Source organism: Nerophis ophidion, linkage group LG12, assembly GCF_033978795.1.
Source record: "Nerophis ophidion isolate RoL-2023_Sa linkage group LG12, RoL_Noph_v1.0, whole genome shotgun sequence".
Lineage (NCBI taxonomy): Eukaryota > Metazoa > Chordata > Actinopteri > Syngnathiformes > Syngnathidae > Nerophis > Nerophis ophidion.
In genome coordinates, this window is record NC_084622.1 from 39,254,479 (window position 1) to 39,277,800 (window position 23,322).

Sequence of the window (23,322 nt, forward strand, 5' to 3'; positions counted from 1 at the left end):
TAGTGTTTGAATGTGAGTGTGAATGGTGTCTGTCTATCTGTGTTGGCCCTGCGATTAGGTGGTGACTTGTCCAGGGTGTACCCCGCCTTCCGCCCGATAATAGCTGAGATAGGTGCCAGAAAATAATAAGCGGTAAGAAGGTATGGATGGATGGACCACTGCTGTAGGAAATGTAAGGAGGATGGCTTGGATTATTTCTACTGAAGTGGGAGAGTGCCATCCTCTGGATTCAGGCTGTAGTTACATATGAATTTAATCACTCACTGCGCTAGAGGGCGCTGTAACGCAACTCAGGGCTCCGGCTTTAACTTTGACTCGCATGCGTGCGCCTCCACGCTGTTCTCAGTTAACACGGGCCAAAGTTATCCCGGAATAAGACTAGCACGCATGTGCAGCCAACCCGGATGTGGATCCCCCTCAGATAGTCAACAAAAAACGCCCCAAAAATGCCATATGTTGGCGAAGAGGAAGTACTTGTACATCTATGCGTAGTCACGGTGAGAAGAAGCACAGAACATTTTTTTTATTTTTATTGGTATTATAATTTTTTTTTACCCCCCTTCCAGGACCGCCGAGTGAGTAAGTGTAAGTAGCGGACTATGGACCCCCGAGGCCGGAGACACGAGCGAGGCAGCAACTGGACCGACCCGGAGATCGTGGAGCTCCTCCAGCTGTGGTCCGACGAGTCCGTCCAGATAGAACTGGAGAGCTCGCTGCGCAACCAGCGTGTGTTTGACCGCATCGCGCTGGTCCTGCGCGAAAAGGGCATCTACCGCTCAGGGGACCAGTGCCGGGAGAAGATCAAGAAGATGAAGCTGGAGTACCGGCGCATCAAAGACAACCACAAGTTGAGATCCTGGAAATTCTACGACGTCATGGACTGGGTGTTGGCCAACCGGCCGGCGGTGACGTACTCGACTTTAGGTGGAAGCGTGGTGGCTCAGCAGGTGTTCCAGAGCCCGTGCGGGAGTGACTCGTACGTGCAAGGGAGCTCCTCCGCAGGGGCCTTCGGTCCGGCTAGTGCTGGGGGGTTTCTGTTCGGTCAGCCGCCCAAAATGGGGGATCCGCTGGATGTGAAGTGTGAGGATGTTGAGGAAAGTCTGCTGAACACTGATGTTCCGCCCCCGGAAATGTACTATAGATCAGGAGATGAGCAAGAAACTGATGGTCAATCCTTACCAGGGACAGAAGACACGTCGGGTCAAGGAGAACATTCTCATGGTCATGCCAGGATGTCGCCTTCAGGTTGTTTTTTTGGCATGAAACACACCGATGACTATACAGTCACACTCAAAATAATATTTTAAATTGGTTATACCTGTATAGTGCTTTTCTACCTTTTTTTTAAGGAACTTAAAGCGCTTTGACACTATTTCAACTAGGGCTGGGCGATTTGACCTTTTTTAAATATCTCGATATTTGTAGGGGGCTTCACGGTGGCAGAAGGGGTTAGTGCGTCTGCCTCACAATACGAAGGTCCTGCAGTCCTGGGTTCAAATCCAGGCTCAGGATCTTTCTGTGTGGAGTTTGCATGTTCTCCCCGTGAATGCGTGGGTTCCCTCCGGGTACTCCGGCTTCCTCCCACCTCCAAAGACATGCACCTGGGGATAGGTTGATTGGCAACACTAAATTGGCCCTAGTGTGTGAATGTGAGTGTGAATGTTGTCTGTCTATCTGTGTTGGCCCTGCGATGAGGTGGCGACTTGTCCAGGGTGTACCCCGCCTTCCGCCCGATTGTAGCTGAGATAGGCGCCAGCGCCCCCCGCGACCCCAAAAAGGGAATAAGCGGTAGAAAATGGATGGATGGATGGATATTTGGAGGCTATAAATCGCAATACACGATGTATACCGTATTTCTTTGAATAGCCGCCGGGCATGTAATATGGGCCTGCCTTGAATTACTACCGGGTCAAACTCCCCCCCCAAATTTATTAGCGCATGCTTACTTTTACTGCCGGGTCAAAGTCGTGACGTCTCGAGCGACGCTTTCCCTGTCGTCATTTTCAAAATGGCGGAGGAGTTAATTTTTAAATTTGCTATGTGTAAACGGTGGCAGAGGGGTTAGTGCGTCTGCCTCACAATACGAAGGTCCTGCAGTCCTGGGTTCGAATCCAGTCTCGGGATCTTTCTGTGTGGTGTTTGCATGTTCTCCCCATGAATGCGTGGGTTCCCTCCGGGTACTCCGGCTTCCTCCCACTTCCAAAGACATGCACCTGGGGATAGGTTGATTGGCAACACTAAATCGGCCCTAGTGTGTGAATGTGAGTGTGAATGTTGTCTGTCTATCTGTGTTGGCCCTGCGATGAGGTGGCGACTTGTCCAGGGTGTACCCCGCCTTCCGCCCGATTGTAGCTGAGATAGGCGCCAGCGCCCCCGCGACCCCATAAGGGAATAAGCGGTAGAAAATGGATGGATGGATGTGTACACCAGGGGTCTTGTTCCACAGCCATACAGATCACACTGATGGTTGTGATATAAAACAACTTGTCTTTAACGCTCTTTATTTATTTTTTTTTTTTATTATATCACACTCAATTTTTTACTGCATGCCATTGGTAAGCGCAGGGGTGAAAAGAGGTTTTCAAATTATTAGCGCCTGCTTACTTGTACCGCATGCCTTGAATAAGCGCAGGAGTGAGAAGAGGTTTTAAATTAATTAGTGCCTCGGCGGCTATTCAAGGAAATACGGTATCTCGATATTTTGCCTTAGCCTTAAATTAAAGGCCTACTGAAATGAGATATTCTTATTTAAGCAGGAATTGCAGGTCCATTCTATGTGTCATACTTGATCATTTCGCAATATTGCCATATTTTTGCTGAAAGGATTTAGTAGAGAACATAGACGATAAAGTTCGCAACTTGTGGTCGCTAATAAAAAAAGCCTTGCCTGTACCGGAAGTAGCGGACGATGTGCGCGTGACGTCACGGGTTGTAGGGCTCCTCACATCCTCACATTGTTTATAATCATAGCCACCAGCAGAAAGTGCAATTCGGACCGAGAAAGCAACAAGTTCCCCATTAATTTGAGCAAGGATGAAAGATTTGTGGATAAAGAAAGTTAGAGTGAAGCACTAAAAAAAAAAAAAGAAAAGGCGACGGCTCCAGGCGACGGCAGTGGGAGCGATTCAGATGTTATTAGACACATTTACTAGGATATTTCTGGAAAATCCCTTATCTGCTTATTGTGTTAATAGTGTTTTAGTGAGATTATAAAGTCATTACTGAAAGTCAGAGGGCTGCGGTGAATGCCAGTGTCTCTCAAAGAAGTCAATGGAGTAGCCAAGATCACAGCTGCCTTTTTGACAGCTACAGCAGGAGGTCACATAATCCACTCAAGTCTCCGGTAAGAGCCGACTTAATATCACAATTTTCCCATCCAAAAACTTGCTGGTTGACGTAGAGAAACATGTTCGCTTGACCGCTCTGCGTTAAAGCTTCACAACAAACAAAGAAACACCGGCTGGGTTGCGGTGCTAAAGGCAGCTGCAATCCACAGCTTTCCACCAACAGCATTCTTATTTATAGTCTCCATTATTAAGTGAACAAATTGCAAAAGATTCAGCAACACAGATGTCCGAAATACTGTGTAATTATGCGATGAAAAGAGAGACTTTTAGCCGTATGTGGTGCTAGGCTAAAAATGTTACAAATAACGTTACAAACACGCGTCATCATTCCGCAACGTTTTCAACAAGAAACTCCGCGGGAAATTTAAAATTGTAATTTAGTAAACTAAAAAGGCCGTATTGGCATGTGTTGCAATGTTAAGATTTCTTCATTGATATATAAACTATCAGACTGCATGGTCGGTAGTAGTGGGTTTCAGTAGGCCTTTAACACTTGATACATACAATCACAGGGCAGCACGGTGGGAGAGGGGTTACTACGTCTGCCTCACAATACAAAGGTCCTGAGTATAGTCCTGGGTTCAATACCGGGCTCGGGATCTTTCTGTGTGGAGTTTGCATGTCCTCCCCATGACTGCGTGGGATCTCTCAGGGTACTCCGGCTTCCTCCCACTTCTAAAAACATGCACCTGGGGATAGGTTGATTGGCAACATTAAATGGTCCCTACTGTGTGAATGTGAGTGTGAATGTTGTCTTTCTGTGTTGGCCCTGCGATGAGGTGGCGACTTGTCCAGGGTGTACGCCACCTTACGCCCGATTGTAGCTGAGATAGGCACCAGCGCCCCCCGCGACCCCAAAGGGAATAAGCGGTAGAAAATGGATGGATGGATGGATGTAGATAAGGAAATCACAACTAAATAAATTGACCGAAACTGTATTTATTAATTAAACAGTTATTGAGCAGTGGCACACACATTCATGTCATTTCCAAAACAGAAAGTGCAAGATTATCAGAGACATTTTAAAACAAGCTATATGTGCACGATGTCACTAAGATGACATATCAAAACAACACTAAATAAAAGTGCACTTTTTGTACAGAATGCCACTACAATAATTTAAAACAAGTGAAGTGCACTTTTGTGCATGAGTTTGTGGGCGTGTGGCACCGAATGGAGATGTTGACATGCGGAGTAATCACTCTAGCAGGTGACTTTTGAAATGATGCTACGTATTAGCAGTAATGCTACTTTTTATAACAACGCTTTAGCACCACACTTGACAAATTACGGTTGTCTGTTCGACATATTCCCACTTGAAGCCAAACCACCGCCAGACGATGGACCCCCTACTGTTTTCTTAGGAATTAATTATTCCTTCATTTGTTACCAGATTCACACCTTCTTTCTCTTGTATTACAGCTAGCACCACAGCTAACGTTACCCATGCTGCTACCTCTGCTCTGCGAGGGCGTATACGTATGTGACATATGACGAGACTGTATGTGACGTATGTAAGTGCGCTTGCTGTCTGTGAGAAGGCGAGACAATAGAGTGGGAAAAGCCGGTAGTGTAATGCCCGCAGATAAAAGCAACTGCGTGAGAATGTATACTCGAGTATCACGATATAGTCATTTTCTATATCGCACAGAGACAAACCCGCAATGTATTGAGTATATCGATATATCGCCCAGCCCTAATTTCCACATTCACACATACATACATTCACAGACTGATGGCAGGAGCTGCCATGCAAGGCGCTAACCAGGACCCATCAGGAGCGAGGGTGAAGTGTCTTGCTCAAGGACACAACGGACGTGACTAGGATGGTAGGGGATTGAACCAGGAACCTTCAGGTTGCTGGCACAGCCACTCTTCCAACCGCGCCTCACCATCCCGTTTTACTTGGCATTAGAACATGAAGAAGGAGAAAAATAAATAGCTCAATAGATACTGTGACGGATGTTAATATTAGGATAACGTCTGAGTAATAATGGATTACATTTATGTAGCGCTTTTCAAGACACTCAAAGCGCTGCACAAATAAGTGAGGACCCATCATTCATTCACTCACATTCACACCTGGTGGTGGTAAGCTACATTACCAACTGCCTTGGGGTGGACTGACGGAAGCGTGGCTGCCAGTTTGTGCCTACGGCCCCTTCAACCACCACCTATCATTCATTCACAAGTGTGAGCGATACTAGGGGCAAGGTTGAAGTGTGCTGCCTAGGGACACAACGGCAGTGATTTGGATGGCAAGAGGCGGGGAGTGAACCTGCAACCCTCAAGTTCCTGGCACTTGCTGCTCTACCCACTATGCCATGCCGCCCCAAAGAGAGTAGTGATTAGATTGTCATTTAGAGCAGTAGTGCCCAACCATCGGTCCGAGGACCGGTACCGGTCCGTGAAGCATTTGCTATACCGGGCCGCAGAGAAACATCCATCCATCCATTTTCTACCGCTTGTCCCTTTAGGTGTCGTGGGCGGTTCTGGAGCCTATCTCAGATGCATTTTGGCGGAAGGCGGAGTACACCCTGATTCACACTCACATTCACACACCAGGGCCAATTTTTTGTGTTGCCAATCAACCAATCCCCGTTAAATAATTCATAAACAACAGCATTTAATCCGACTTAACTTTAGCTTGTCCCACTAGTTACACCAATAAGCGTGTTTATAGATGTACAATAAACAAAATTGCCATTCGTTATAACTTTGTGACTTGATACAATGTACATCAATGAACATATTAAGTATAAATGTGACAGATTGTAGCCAAAAGCTGATTTCCATCTGCATTTCATTGCAAAGGAACAAGCACAGGGCTCCCACTAATTCAGCGTTATAGTGAGTCTTATTTTTCATGCACTTATTTTTGCTGTATTTATCTGGCACAAGTGGAAAGCCGGTCCCTGAAAATAATGATTTAGAATGTCCAAACTTTTTTTCCACTGTGATACAGCGTAGCTCGGTTGGTAGAGGGGACGTGCTAGCAACCTGAGGGTTCTAGGTTCGATCCCCGCTTCTGCCATCCTTGAGCATGACACGTCACCCACTTGCTCCCAGTGCCACCCACACTGGTTTAAAAATGTAATTTAGATAAGGAGTTTTCACTATGTAAAGCGCTTTGAGTCACTAGAGAAAAGCGCTATATAAATATACTTTACTTCACTACTATTTTGATAGTTTTCATTTTCAAATACATAATCAAATATAATTTTTTTTTTTTTATAGAAAATGGATTGATGAATATATGGATTTTTTTTAACACTAAAAGCCGCCTGTATGTCAGCTTTGTGTTATTTTCAACATTTCAACTATTTTCATTACAGCAATCCATTTTTCATGTTTTTTTTTTTTTTGTGTGTAACATCCATCCATCCATTTACTACCACTTGTCCCTTAAGGGGTCGCGGGGGGTGCTGGAGCCTATCTCAGCTGCACACAGGCGGAAGGCGGGGTACACCCTGGACAAGTCGCCACCTCGTCGCAGGGCCAACACAGATAGACGGACTACATTCACTCTCACATTCACACACGAATTTTGCCATCCAACCTATCCCCAGGTGCATGTCTTTGGAGGTGGGAGGAAGCCGGAGCAACCGGAGGGAACCCACGCAGTCACGGGGAGAACATGCAAACTGTGCTCCGGGCACTTTGGACATCCCTTGATTAGATGCGTATTAAGTGGGATGATTACAGGGATTCTGTGATATCATTGCTGTAAAACAGGGCGTTTTAACTAAATTGTTCAAGAGGGTCACTATTCCCGAAAACTAAGGACCAGGCGCTGGACCTATTCCTTCACTATTGTTCTTGCTTTGAGAACTAGTATCATATGTAGCTGATGTTCGTTTTTTGTGTATTTCTTTTGTCAGCTATAAAATTCAGAAAAAAAAATCCAGTTTATGGAAAATACACAGATTTTTAGGAGGTTAAAATGCCATCGCGAGGATGCCAATGTGTTTACACTGGTACAAGTTCAGGAGCTCTGTAGTGCTTTTAGCCATGCCATAATCTGATGTTAAAGATTAATCACTCTTTTTTATTTTGGATTATGCATGATTAATCACAAATGTTTTTACTTATTTGCATCACTTAAATTTATTTAGAGAAAAAAAAAAAATATTATGACACAAATGCAATTGTATTTTCAGGATATCGTATAGGGCCTTTTTAAAATGTTTTATTTGAATACATGTCATTTTTTGTTTAAAATGTTGTAACATTTTTAGCTAAAATCAGATTAATTATATTTTGAGGGGAAATCACCAGCCAGCACGTATGCATTGACCTGATCACTGACTGTAAAGCAACCTTCTCCGACTTTCAGATAACCATCCACAGTTAAGACAACGGAGCATGTAGAGTAAAACATATTGTGTAATTAATCAGCATATATATTTGATTAATGCAATATTTTGTGATTAATCACATAAGAGAAGTCGTTTATTTGTTAGCCTTAGTTGTTTTTGTCATAGTAGTGCTTCTGGAATACATAAAACAATTAGCAGTGGGCCCCTTGATAAATTGCTTATTATGAGTTGTGATGATTACAGTAATTCTCTGATATCATTACTGTAAAACAAGTCCAGCAATCAATACATCATACAATGTATTGAGTTCTTGGTTTTAGTCTTTTAGGAAATACCTGTGCTATCGTCCCCCCGTTCAAAAGATTAATCATTTTATTTTTGCAAATGATTGTGACGATGAAAGGACTACATAATAGTTTGACCATGCGGTGGGAAAATGCTTGTGATTTGTTTTCGTGCTGTTAATTTTTTTTTTTTTTTTATCATATCACATTTGTTGCTAGCATAATTAAAATAAACCTTAAAAAAATACCCCAATATTTTGACACAAATTACATTTTGTTGTCCATTTTTTTTTTTACTAAATATATATAATGTATTTGCTTAAAACATGGTGACAGTATTATCCAAAGTCCCAACGGGGTGCATGTTGAAGTGAAATTTGTCACAGAATTCTACTTACTCATCTTTGCATTGACATCATCACTGAACGTAAGGAAGTACAGAAGCATGCACGGTCAAAATAAAGTCAAAATAAATGGGGTAATTAATCTGCATAAATAGGTTGATTGACAACATTAAATTGGCCCTAGTGTGTGAATGTGAGTGTGAATGTGGTCTGTCTATCTGTGTTGGCCCTGCGATGAGGTAGCGACTTGTCCAGGGTGTACCCCGCCTTCTGCCCGATTGTAGCTGAGATAGGCGCCAGCGCCCCCCGCGACCCCAAAAGGGAATAAGCGGTAGAAAATGGATGGATGGATGGAATACGTGGTTGTATGCAATATTTTGCATCCATTTTTCATAACTTGATATACAGTAAATAGTCTGCATAATGTAATGTCATATTCTTTCTCATCTCCACAACAGGTTTGACTGACGTGAACCTTGCTGGGTCTGCCTCCCAATCTGGCAGTGCACCTGCGCCTCATGAAACATTTAAGGAAACGACCCGTCCTTTGGCTTCCGTAAGACAGAGAAGGCGCCGGCGTGCAGGCAAGACAACATGCGGCCACGGGAGCGGTACATGTGGCAGCAATGGGCCTCTGGACAAAGCTCTGGCCAGTTTCCTTGTCTGGCAGAGGTGCGCTGAAGATCGCCTCCTCTCCTTGGAGGAGGCGCGGCTGGAGAAGGAGTTGCAGGCTGATGAGCGAAGACAACAGCAAGAAGAGAAGAGAGCGGAGCAAGAGCGCCAGCATGAGCTGCGCCTGTTCAGCATGCTTACCGGGGCTTTGGTTGCGGTCAGACAGGGTGATGCAACGACAGCAAACGCATCCATGAACATTTCCGTCTCTCCTCTAGATCATCAGTCAGCTTCAGGAGTGACACCAACGGCCTCCACTGCGCCGTCCTCGTCTCAAACACATTCTCCGGCTCCCACTCCACACACAGTTTGCACTAAGGGGACAATAAAGTCAGGTCAGTCCACCTCTGTCAAGTTCTGCACAATACCCGTGGGTGGATTGGCAACCGAGAGAGGTGTGAAGTCTACTAAACTCAGCGTGTACCTGTCCAATCGTGGTAACAGTATCCGACAGAACCAAGCCGTTCTCCAGGAGGGCTTTACTCAGTACGAAGTTAACAGATATCACGAAACGGACAACCCTAATGTGAGATTTACATTTGTTGAAAGATGTAATTCCAAACATTTTTTTTTATTAAGATACACATTTTCTGTGATCCTAGGGTTTAATTAACATGGGTACAAGTGAGAATAAGCTCTGCTATGATCTTCTGCATAAAAGGGTGAGATGCGTTGCAGCCAATGAACCATGAATACTGGTGGATATTTAAATAACAATCTTGTCAAACTACTTACATTACAGTTGACCCAACCTGATATGCTGCATGTTGACCCAGTGCTGTTGCAGTATGGTGACTGGAGGGGACATGCATTGTAAGCGATTTGCTTCATTTCATATGTTCACATGACTTTTGTCATGTTTAATACCACCTATTTCCGTCTTGTTCTTTCAGCTTGAGAGAAGAGGTTGCCAAGTTCCTGACTTACTTTTGCCATTCTCCAAAGCGACTGAAAGCTGACAATGTGAGTAAAGAGTAATGTCAGAATCTAGTGGTAGCACTCTAGTGTCTGTGGGTGGATTGACAACTATGTACTTTTGTGTAATCAATAGGGATGTGTACCAAATTCGGTCATTTTATTATCGCTGACCAAATTCTGTCTGTATTGATTCACGTAAAATCAAACCGTGCCACATTTCGATACTTTTGTTGCATGTGTCATCACTCCCGGTTGTAGACTCGGCCAGCTCTAAGACATGATGAAGAAACAATCACTGAAGCAGCTCCCAGAGCAGACTCAGTTGGACTGCCTTCATGCCAACTAAGAAATTACAGTATGACTGATGGAAAACATTAAACGTAAAGTAAGGCTTCACTTTTCCAAAATGCGGTAACTTGATGCTAATTCACATTAGCTTTGCCATTTACATGCAACTGATTAGAATTAGCCATTTTACATGGCGATTTCAACTACTCCAAATTTGGTAATGAGAACTACAACTCAGATTCGTGTTGCAATCAAACAGCAAGTGTGTAATGAATACAATACTTTCAGTATAAACACTTTGGAGGACGCATCATAAGACAAGACTGGCACACAATTAAGCTAAATGGCAAAGACTACATCCAAGCTAGACAACACATCGTAGCCTGGTTTAAGTGTAACTTAGATATTGGGTTTCAGTATGTAAAAGCGCTTTGATTCACTACAGAAAAGCGCTATATAAATATCATTCACTTCACACTTCACTATGCCCTACTGCCATCTAACATCTTGGAATTGCTACTGTATGCAAAGTGTACTATATAATACTTGCAATTAAGACTCAAGACAGATTTTGGTCCACACCTCTCTTCAGATACCAAATACTGGTTTTGTGGCTGTTGATTTGCAATTCAAAGTTTCTCTCTCTCCACAGATTTAAATGTGATTAACAGCAAGCACTCTAGGATCTTTATGTGCTTTTTTGGCACACTATGTAATCGCACATATTGGGCTTTTTCAGACATGTTTCTTTCATGCTTTATCAGTAAATAGTTTAAATGTTTACTCAATATGGTTGGATAGGAACCTCCTCTGAGGCTAGTCTCAATTTAATGTACAATATTTTTGAGCAACTTTTTGAATTTTAATAACTTGTTCATCATCAGGCCAGGCCTCTTTATTACCTCCACCAATGAGACTCTTTCAGGCTCTAAATCAGTGGTTCTCAAATGGAAGTACACGTACCCCTGGGGGTACTTGAAGGTATGCCGAAAGGGTACGTGAGATTTTTTTTAAATATTCTAAAAATAGCAACAATTCAAAAATCCTTTCTAAATATATTTATTGAATAATACTTCAACAAAATAAGAATGTAAGTTCATAAACTGTGAAAAAAAAATACAACAATGCAATATTCAGTGTTGGCAGCTATATTTTTTTGTGGACATGTTCCATAAATATTGATGTTAAAGATTTATTTTTTGTGGAGATCTCTATTACAATCCCCAAAGAGGGCACTTTAAGTTGATGAATACTTCTATGTGTAGAAATCTTTATTTATAATTGAATGACTTGTTTATTTTTCAACAAGTTTTAGTTATTCTATAATTTTTTCCAAATAGTTCAAGAAATACCACTACAAATGAGCAATATTTTGCACTGTTATACAATTTAATAAATCAGAAAATTATGACATAGTGCTGTATTTTACTTCTTTGTCTATTTTTTTTCAACCAAAAATGCTTTGCTCTGATTAGGGGGTACTTGAATAAAAAAAAATTCACAGTGTGTACATCACTGAAAAAAGGTTGAGAACCACTGCTCTAAAGTATCTATGTGTGTATTTATTCAGGTTGTGGTGATGAATGGTTGTAGTTCCATCTTCTCCTGCATTGCAGCAGTAATTTGTGACCCAAAAGGTGAGTAGACAAGTAAACATTGCTTGCTTTTTTTATTAAAGTAAATGTTCTATAGGGAGAGTAGGGAAAAAGGGTGATGTAGAAGAAGTTAATTTGGGTCATCTGGGACTTACGTAACTTGTCATACTGTATGGGTTTTGAATTTAATAGTCCTCCCTTTTAAAACAATACTGCAATCGTTTTGGGATATAAATAAGACTGATATTTGGTTGATCAACCTGACAGGTAATAAAAAAAACATGATTTCTGTCATTGCTAGAACTAGAGTTTGTACTCCACTTAACATGTATACTAGTATACCACAGTGTCTTATATTTAAAAGTAGAAAAATAAAGAAAAACATCTCTTTTACAAAATTAAATGATGGTTCCATTATCTAGCCAATCATGGTGTGTTTTTTCATTTTTGTAGAGGCCATTCTCATTCCTAGTCCATTCTATGGCGTTATTACAGAGGACCTGCAGCTGTATAGTGATGTCCAGTTGTTTCATGTTCCTCTGGACTGTGAGGTACAGTAGGAACAGATATCTTGTACGAATTATGGATCATATTTGCTTCATGTAATAATCATGTATAATGCCTTCTTAGTTGTAGTTGCAGTTCGATGTTTATATTCAATGGGCATCAATGTCATATTAATTTTGGACTTCCAATGATTAATATGAACAACTATTGTCCAGGGTGGAATGATAGTAAAACTTCTACAATGTATTTGATCATTTTTAATAATGCAATAGTTGTACTTTGTGGCACTTAAGCTTAGGGTGTTACCCTGTTTGGAGTTCTGTATTTGGAGTTGATATCCGCTTTATTTTCTTCTATAAATATTGATAGGATAAAGAAGGTCGAATTTTCCACCTCACTGTAAGCAAACTGGAAGAAGGTCTGCAGAGGGCTAAGCAAGAGGTAATACATTCATGCGTTTGTTCTGAGTCAGTATTTGAATGCAACCCCATCGTTTCCCAAATTTATAAGTGTGCTATGTTTCAAAGTTGTTACTAAAAAACAACTGTTGCTGTCCTTATAGGGGGTAAATATCCAGGGTCTTATACTGATGAACCCACACAACCCTCTTGCTGAGATCTACACCCCAAAGGAAATGCTGGCCTTCTTAGAGTTTGCCAAAAGGTGTGTTCTGCATGTCTGCTAACTCACATTGTGGTCTACTATAGCTGGGGTTCTCAAATGGGGGTACGCGTACCCCTGGGGGTACTTGAAGGTATGCCAAGGGGTACGTGAGATTTAAAAAAAATATATTCTAAAAAAAGCAACGATTCAAAATTCCTTTATAAATGTATTTATTGAATAATACTTCAACAAAATATGAATGTAAGTTCATAAACTGTGAAAAAACAATGCAATATTCAGTATTGACAGCTAGATTTTTTGTGGACATGTTCCATAAATATTGATGTTAAAGATTTTTTTTTTTGTGAAGAAATGTTTACAATTAAGTTCACGAATCCAGATGGATCACTATTACAGGGCACTTGAAGTTGATGATTATTTTTATGTGTAGAAATCTTTATTTATAATTGAATCACTTTTCACTTTTTCAACAAGTTTTTAGTTATTTTTATTTTTTTCCAAATAGTTCAAGAAAGACCACTACAAATGAGCAATATTTTGCACTGGTATACAATTTAATAAATCAGAAACTGATGACATGGCGCTGTATTTTACTTTTTTATCTCTTTTTTTCAACCAAAAATGCTTTGCTCTGATTAGGGGGTACTTGAATTAAAAAAAATGTTCACAGGGGGTTTGTCACTGAAAAAAGGTTGAGAACCACTGTACTATAGCATATAATCCTCCTGGCGTGCAATCCTGCAGCTCACATCTGGCTGAGACACCGCGTACAGTTTTCTCAATTTACAAGACAGATTCAGTCTCACGTGGGGAATCAAGTGTACTTTGATTGAGTTTTAGCACCCTCCTTAAGTATTAACATAGTGCTTCATGCAGCAGTTTATTCTGGAGTCCCCTGCATTTCACTTGTTTTCTAAATGGCCGTGCAATCTTTATTGCCATTGTTGACCTTCACAGGCACTGAGCTCTCATAAACCTAAACCAGTACTTCACTGAAGTAACTATTATTATATATTTTATTTGACTTGTATCAGACATAATTTACTTTATTCTGTACATTGAAATAAATACACTTGTCTCCTGCTTTAGAAATAAGCTCCACGCCATCATAGATGAGGTGTACATGCTGACGGTGTTTGATGAATCAGTAACATTTCACAGTGTCCTCAGTCTGGAAAGGTACGGGGTTAACCTATCCTCTGCATGATTACTCTTGTAGGCCCTTCATCATGACAATTACGGCTGAAGATCGCCTCTTTACTGCTAATGATGTGCCCTTATTTCAGTTTGCCCGACCCACAGAGGACACATATAATGTGGGGGCTGAGCAAGGTACGTGTCGTGCTGCACTGCATTATGTGGAGGACTTCTTTTTTTTTTTTATCACTGCTGACAGTACTGTTAATTCTCTGGGTTTGCTGTCACTGCTCTTTTACTTGTTGACTTCACCTTGTCCTTTCCAGGACTTCGCAATGGCTGGAAACAGAGTAGGCACACTGTATACTGAGAACCAAGACCTTGTTGATGCTTTGGCCAAGCTGGGCTCATTCCATGGCATTTCTGGGACCACGCAGCACCAAGTCACGCAACTTCTTCAAGATAGGGGTAGGGATTCATGAGCTTTGAGTATTTTTTTAGACTATCATGATTCTTGCAATTTACAAAATGATCCTTTATTGCAGGGGTGTAAGACTATTTTCATTGAGGGGCCATGTTACAATTATGGCTGCCCCCAGAAGACCGCATGTAACAGTAAAAAATATGTGAATGCAAACTCTAGTTTTGTTACAAAATTGGCATAGGCAACTGTTTTTTATCATAAGATGTATTTTACTAACATATTGACTGGTGAAAAAGGCGAAAAACTTTTATGTGAATATAATGCTTTAAACATCATGTTATAATAATTAATTAATTTATTAACATTAAAGTCTAGAACATATGAAATTGCATTCCATATATTTTTTTCTCAGAATTGGAAAAAATAACTAATCTAGCCAGAAAGTACTTTATTATTTCCAGCTTTTAGCAGGCCACGTTAAATGATGTGGAGATCCATTCAAATATGTGGCAAGCCACCTAAAGTAATGTAATTAAATGACGTAGCGGGCCGTTTAAATAATGTGGCAGGCCACATAAAATGAACTGTCGGGCCACGTTAAGTGATGTGAAGGACCATATAAATGATCTGGCGGTCAACTTAAAATATTGTGGCTGACCGCATCAATTGATGTGGCGAGCAACTTAAAATAATGTAGCGGATCACATAAAGTGACGTAGTGGGCCTCATAAATGATGTGGAGGACCACATAAAATGATGTCGCAAGGCCCCAGGCTAAATGAGTTTTACTCCGGTACTTTATTGTTTGGAACACATGACAGTTTTTTCGGTCATGGCAATTTAGGTTTGTGTCTTGTTTACATAGACCATAGGTGTCAAACTCTGGCCTGCGGGCCAAATTTGGCCCGCCGTGTAATTTCATTTGGCCCTTGAGGCAATATCAAATTAACATTAGAGCTGGCCCGCCGGTATTATACAGCGACACCAACTCTCTAACACCGCATTCACCAATTTCCCGGGAGACTCTCGAATTTCAGTTCCCCTCCCGAAAATCTCCCGGTGCAACCATTCTCCCGAATTCCACCCGGACAACAATATTGGGGGTGTGCCTTAACGGCACTGCCTTTAGCGTCCCCTACAACCTGTCGTCAAGTCTGTTTTTCCTCCTCACAAAAAGCGTGCCGGCCCAGTCACGTAATATATGTGGCTTCTACACACATGTAAGTAAATGCAAGGCATACTTGATCAACAGCATACAGGTCACACTGAGGGTGGCCATATAAACAACTTTAACACTGTTACAAATATGCGCCACACTGTGAACCCACACCAAACAAGAATGACCAACACATTTCGGGAGAACATCCACACCGTAACAACATAAACACAACAGAACAAATACCCAGAATCCCTTGCAGCACTAACTCTTCCGGACCGCTACAATATACACCCCCTCCCCGCTACCAACAAACCCCGCCCCCCTAATCCCACCCACCTGAGCCCCGACATTAACTGAGCAGTAAAAAGGCCTGAATGGTTAATGTATTCATTGTTTTATTTTCAAACGTATTAGCCTCTGGAAAAAGTTCATGTTAATATTTACCTCAGAAGGCTGCAAATACAAAAGAGGCATTCAATTTTTATTTAAATTTGATTTCATATGCCATTGATATTTTTTAATTATTATTATTATTATTTTAAACTCAATTTTGCATGTCACTATAAAGTTATATAAGCCTTGCTTGTTCAATATTCAATGAAAAACTTGTTTGGGTCCCTATTAAAAGATTAATTTGTTCAACCTCGGCCCACGGCTTTGTTCAGTTTTAAATTTTGGCCCACTCTGTATTTGAGTTTGACACCCCTGACATAGACACACATAGTGCACTAGATGCCAAAGCCTGTTTTACAAGCACTAATTACATAAGGAAATGTGTATTTTAAAAAAAGCAGGTAGGGTTGGCAATCGTGCCTTGAAAAACAGAATCGGCCTGTAATTAGAAAAAAAAGTATGCGTACCATATTAAGCCTAAAAAACACTTTCTCACTCTTGTACTGAAAAACTAAACTAACTCAAAAATGGTTACTAAAAGGTCAATGGAATTAATAAAGTTTTACGGCAAACTTATTTCCTGTTTTGTGGAATTCATTAACTCTTCTTGAAATTCCTGGTGGTGTAACTATTTACCAAAAGGATTCTGCCTTTCTGCCTTTTGTGTCCGAATGTGCAGCTTAGGTCCCTTGCCAGGGTGGCATAAGAAAGGTCTAATTATTAAGACAAATAATCATCAACTGGAATAATATTTATTATATTCTGTCAATTTTCTTATTTTACGCTAAAAAAATTAATATTGAACATTGTGTTCAAGTTACTCTCAAACATGTATCTAATTAAATTCAGGTTTGAGACAAATGGTAAACAAATATTTTCACTCAGATTAGAAAAATAAAAATAAAATCACCTCTTTGCCTGTGCAGCATGTGAGTGTTAGCTTGATCAATTATAAAAGGGACTGATCACTATTCAAGTTTAAAATGTTTTTCAACGTCATTCATATCATGTGGATGACACCAAAAGGCACAGTTTACCTAAGCTGAGTCTTCTCTTGCATCTTAGCGACATTTTACTGCATTTGCGTTTCTGATGCGCAAAGCTTTTTGACATTGAAAGTACTCTATTCCTCTGAAGCTATTGACACTTGACACTGTCACACTGCAGAATGGATCAGCAAGGAGTTTTTGCCCGAGAACAGACGTCGATTGAAAGGTGCTCACCGCTACGTGACAGATGAGTTGCAGACAATGGACATCCACCACCTGGACAGGCCTGCTGCTTTGTATGTCTGGGCTGACTTCAGAAAGGTAACGTGACCAAGGTCACATTGCAATGTTAGATGCTGGGGTTGATAATCTAATGCTAATTTGTGCAGAGGTAATTGAATTGCAGGGGTAAAAGTCATTGTCATTAAAGTCCTTTTATTCTGGAAGCTTGATGTTTCTTCCTTGTGTGTCTTGTCAGTTCCTCAGAGCCCCGTCATTTGAGGAAGAGTTGTTGATGTGGCGCTGCTTCCTCAAACACAAAGTGGTATTGAGCTGTGGACAGGCCTTCTGCTGCTCTACACCGGGCTGGTTTCGAATAGTCTTTGCTGACAAGCAGCACCACCTTCAACTTGGTCAGTCATTTCTTATACAGTAATATATAGTGCAGTCTATAAGCAGGGGTTTCCAACATTCTTCACTAAGAGAGCTACTATCACCAAATAATGGGAGAATGGACATTGGACAATTGACAAAGTACTATATAATCTAATTTATGTTTTATTTATATGACGGACAACATTTAAATTATACTCTATTTCTGAAGCAGATCTCTACTCAAACACTGGTCATTGTTTTTTATGCTATGTGGTCATTTGTGATTATATAGAGCAGGGGTCACCAACGCGGTGCCCGCGGGCACCAGGTAGCCCGTAAGGACCAGATGAGTCGCCCGCTGGCCTGTTCTAAAAATAACTCAAATAGCAGCACTTACCAGTGAGCTGCCTCTATTTTTTAAATTGTATTTATTTACTAGCAAGCTGGTCTCGCTTTGCTCGACATTTTTAATTCTAAAAGAGACAAAACTCAAATAGAATTTGAAAATCCAAGAACATATTTTAAAGACTTGGTCTTCACTTGTTTAAATAAATTCATTTATTTTTTTACTTTGCGTCTTATAACTTTCAGAAAGACAATTTTAGAGAAAAAATACAACCTTAAAAATGATTTTAGCATTTTTAAACACATATACCTTTCTTACCTTTTAAATTCCATCCTCTTCTTTCACGACAATTTAAATCAATGTTCAAGTAAATTAATTTTTTTAATTGTAAAGAATAATAAATCATTTTTTATTTAATTCTTCATTTTACCTTCTGTTTTTTCAATGAAGAATTTTTGTGAAATATTTCTTCAAACTTATTATGATTAAAATTCAAAAAAATAATTCTGACAAATCTAAAAAAATTTTAGAATCAAATTTAAATGTTATTTCAAAGTATTTTGAATTTCTTTTAAAATTTTTGTTCTGGAAAAGCTAGAAGAAATAATGATTTGTCTTTGTTAGAAATATAACTTGGTCCAATTTGTTATATATTCTAACAAAGTGTAGATTTGATTTTAACATGTCATCAAAAATATATATTTATTGTGAGAAATCATTAAGATGATCAGTGTTTCCACAAAGATAAATATCATTAATTATTAATAATAACATAGAGTCAAAGGCAAATTGAGTAAATTGGTTATTTCTGGCAATTTATTTAAGTGTGTATCAAACTGGTAACCCTTCGCATTAATCAGTACCCAAGAAGTAGCTCTTGGTTTCAAAAAGGTTGGTGACCCCTGATATAGAGTTATGAAAATACTAAGAGTTCAAGCAAATATTATTTAAACCTTTGGTGAGCTACTTAAAATCAGGTGGCAAGCTACTTGGAAGCTCATTAACTACCTGTGGGAGACCCATGGACACAACGGCAGAGACTAGGATGGCGGAAGCGGGAATTGAACCTGCAACCCTCAAGTTGCTGGCACATCCGCTCTACCAACCGAGCTATGCAGGTTGGTAAGGTATATTTCCCAGTTAATCTATGAAAATAAGAGATAGAGACATTTATTTATTATCATAATACGGTAAACGTATGTAAACAAGAAGGCACTCAGAAATAAGTGCAAAATACTGACGTTTCCTGGGAAAAGTGGGTGGGTTGACAGGTATGCTCTGGCCTTTAAGTGTGTCTGGCAGAGTTTTCTGTGCACACACTTAACTAGTACTAGTAACTAAGGGTGTCCCAACCAATATCTGATATCAACAAAAATCAACTACAAACAATCAGATTATATCGACTTGCATCTAAAACCTCCGATATAAGCATTCCGATACATGCAGTCCTGCAAAGCGTTTACTTGTGAAAGGTTAGACAGCAAGTTAACACCTAAATGTCCAACAAGAAAAAAAGGTGATATTTTCTGCTGTTGTAGTGAAGCCATTTACAAAAGGTAAACATGGTAGGCTACAGGCTACAAGGAGCATCTACAAAGCACACACAAATGGAACAATATTTCAGTCCAAAGCATGACATTTGTCGTTATAAACAAGTATCAAATTGTTAAAGTTGCATATTACTTACACATACAAAGTTCTCCTAGGCATAGGAGTATTTGAAACGTATTCACTAACAAATGTATCTGGATCATTCAACTTATTGCATCATGAGCTTTACTTAATGAATTAAAGTGGCCCCTAGATTTAGCTAATTAAACATTTCAACTTAAAGACAACATAAGTCTATGTCAGATGGTTAGAAATAAATAGTTCCTATCATTCTTTTCCATTTGAGTCGTTTCACTTGATTGGGCCTTTTCTAACATTCCACACTACAGAATAACAAAAGTATGCAATAGTCATTCCCTTGCATACATCGTCCGCAACCCGAGGGTCCCTGGTTCTATCCCCACCTAGTACCAACCTCGTCACGTCCGTAGTGTCCTGAGCAAGACAATTCACCCTTGCTCCTGATGGGTGCTGGTTAGCGCCTTGCATGGCAGCTCCCTCCATCTGTGTGTAAATGGGTAAATGTGGAAGTAGTGTCAAAGCGCTTTGAGTACCTTGAAGGTAGAAAAGCGCTATACAAGTACAACCCATTTATATTGTATCATGTCAATAGATGTATTGGGCAATAACCAAGGCTTCAATATGTGTATTGTAGTGGAAGTGAAAAAGTTATATCAGTACACCTATTAGTAACAATGTAACCTTATTGTATATTAATACCAATGTATCAGTTTCATTGTAAATGCACCGACAAAGTGCAAAAGGTTTATCGCTCAGGCTGTAAGCTACAGTACTTTTTGGACAATCCAAATACTTTTATTAAATTGAGTCATCTTGCAGTGTGTATGGTTCTATATACTATATTCTATATGAAGATGTAACACTTTTTGCCAAAGATTTATCCGTCTGTGTTTTATTTGCCTGTTAAAGGGACCTAAATGTTTCTGTTTTCTTTCCTGGAGAGTCTAGTTCAAAGCATCACGTTTACAGCTTCAGTTTGGCACAGTATTTTCTGTGGATGCATTGCTGCCAAACATGTACCTGTATAAATTGTCACCTGTGTGAATAATTATAATCTTATAATCTCGTTTGAATGACATTTACTGATTTATTTTGTGTTAGGCCTAAAGAGAATTCGAGAAGCTTTAGAGGAAATAGAAGAAAGAAGTGCCAACACGGAGCCATTCGTGACCAAAGAAGCCGGAGAGGAGAGCAAGAGATCCGTGATGGAGGACAGTGCACAGTCAAACAATGCTGCGATTGAAAATTCTACATCATCCCCCCAGAGCAAGTCATCGGGACAGCTGAAGAAGAATGCGAGCCCTGTTCCTGTCACAGGCTTCCTGGGCCCTGAAGACTTTGTGCTGCAGGACTACCAAGCTTATAAGCCTGCAGAGAGCCTGGACTCACTGATAGGTACTCTCAAGCATCAAATACGCTCCTCTGATTGGCTGGAAAAAAACACTCCAGAGCAGTCTGCAGGAGAGGACCCAGAGAGTTTTGATGTGTTTAAGGCTCTGCTGGAGCGTGTTCGCAAATAAGCTTAGGATAGTGGAATTGCAGTATGTTCACTGCCAAAAGTTTGACATGAACACCCAGCAGGAGGATGTTTTTTTTGTGTTTTTTTTTGCAAATCCCAGAGAAGTACAGAAGAAAAACACAGCAACTTTGAGATAACTTTCTCTGCTTTAAAGTTTAGTGTTGAAGGGAGATAATTAAATGATCTTAATATGCATAATTAATTGCTAAATATACTTGAACCAAAATCCCGGTCTGCTCTCCACATTCTCATCATGATCTGCATTAAATGTACAGTACAAAAGATTTTTTTTTTTATATTTATTATAATGAGTCCTTGTGGTATAATGTTACACGCTGCTGCATTCCATGCAGACTGTGTGATTACCGGCCAGGGCCCTAACACCCAGCCTTTGGAGATGTCCGTTGCCAGGAACTTGCCACAGGAAGTGAATCTGGGGTTCAAAACAAAGACAAATCACTTACTGTGGTGACCCCTAACTGGAAAATGCTGAAATACAAAAAAAAACAAAACTTTTTATGGCCCTTATTTTGCCTGTTGCATTTGTGTTTTAGTTTCTTCCTCTTATTCGTATTCTCCCATCCAGTCTGCGGACACGCCCGCACAAGTAAGACAGAAGTCCTTAAGTCTGGAATGAAAGTGGGCTCATTATTAATGTGGCAACCGGTCTTTTTTTCTTGGCTGTGTAAAATCACGGAAGATGGAGTTTTTCTTACACCTGTAAATGTCATTGGAATCAATTTAAAAGTTAACGCTTTAAATTTGAAAAGGCCGTATCAATTCAGGTAGTTGTAACCATGTGTAGATGTGTCGCCATGGTGACGTGTGTATGCACGCTACAACAGCTTCTTAAACTTCCCTAATGGTATTTGTGATATTAAGAGTTCCGTTTAGTACACATGTTTGTGAAGCCGTGACACGCCAGTGGGGCTTAGTAGACAACGGTTTGTGTGTTTGTGTATGTGCACTAGAGATGTGCGGTTTGCGGTCTCATCCGCGGAGTCCGCGGATAAACCGCGGGTCGGGCGGTTGACATGACGAAAATATAGATTTTGATTAGATTCGGGCGGGTGGCGGTTGAACCATCCGGAAATATTTGATATGCATGGTTCTGTGATCGGTATCCTTTGCCATTCAAAGTGCCATTTAAGACCCGTGTCATAAAGCGAAGAAGACAATAGGAGACACTATTGTTCTCCTGAATGACTGCTGGTAGTCACCCAGATTATAAGTATTAGGGCGTGCTATGAAGCCATTGGCTTTATCGCCTACTACAACATGCACGATCTGCTTGTCAGTCCAGCATCATGTTGTGTGTGGCTTCCGCGGCGGCACGCACACGACTGCAAGGCATACTGGATGACACAGAGTACACTAATGGTTGTGATATAAACAATTTTAACACTCTTAGTAAAATGCGCCACGCTGTGAAGCCACACCAATTAAGAACGACAAACACATTTCGGGAGAACATCCTCACAGTAACACAACATAAACGCAACACAACAAATACCCATAATCCTTTGTATTCATGACACTTCCTGACTATTTTATACACCCCGCTAGCAGCAAACCCCGCCACCTCCCCCCCCGTGCGTCGGTAAGGTGGGCGGGGGTGTAAAATATATTCAGGAAGTGTCACGGATACAAAGGATTATGGGTATTTGTTGTGTTGCGTTTATGTTGTGTTACTGTGAGGATGTTCTCCCGAAATGTGTTTGTCAATCTTGTTGGGTGTGGCTTCACAGCGTGGCGCATATTAGTAAGTGTTAAAGTTGTTTATATCACAACCATCAGTGTACTCTGTATCACCCAGTACGCCTTTCAATCTTGAACGTGTGATTGTGGAGTGAATCTGCACACAACATGTTGCCGGACCAACAATCGGTTCATACATGTTGTTGAAGGTGTCTAAGGCAATGGCTTCACAGCACGCCCATATTCTTGAAATCAGGATGAACACAATTGGATAGTCGCGGGAACGTTAGCAGCTCCAATTGTCATCATTACTTTGTGAAACAGGTTTAAATAGCTCTGTGAGTGGTAAAGGCGAACAATCTCTGATGTATTTCAGCGGGCGGTTGGCAGGCGGGTACGGTCCTGATAAAATGTTTGTTTGGGTGGACAGCGGGTGGATGACGACTTTGGTGATGAGGATGATATAATTGCCTGTCCGCGCATCTCTAATGTGCACAGTGCGGAGGAGCATGACAGTTTCATATTATTTTTCA

The 23,322-nt window shown here is 40.6% G+C and overlaps 1 protein-coding gene across 1 annotated transcript; it reads left to right on the forward strand.

Moving 5' to 3' along the window:
* The first annotated feature begins 324 nt into the window (after positions 1–324).
* Positions 325–21,631, forward strand: LOC133563437 (1-aminocyclopropane-1-carboxylate synthase-like protein 1). The gene is made up of 16 exons (XM_061917561.1): positions 325–497; positions 567–1,245; positions 8,753–9,492; positions 9,569–9,628; positions 9,709–9,779; positions 9,860–9,929; positions 11,743–11,809; positions 12,221–12,318; positions 12,644–12,715; positions 12,837–12,937; positions 13,988–14,077; positions 14,185–14,230; positions 14,362–14,503; positions 17,179–17,321; positions 17,479–17,632; positions 20,674–21,631. The coding sequence occupies exons 2-16, from the start codon at positions 600–602 to the stop codon at positions 21,090–21,092; spliced, it is 2,919 nt and encodes a 972-aa protein (XP_061773545.1). The 5' UTR covers positions 325–497; positions 567–599; the 3' UTR covers positions 21,093–21,631.
* The last annotated feature ends 1,691 nt before the right edge of the window (positions 21,632–23,322 follow it).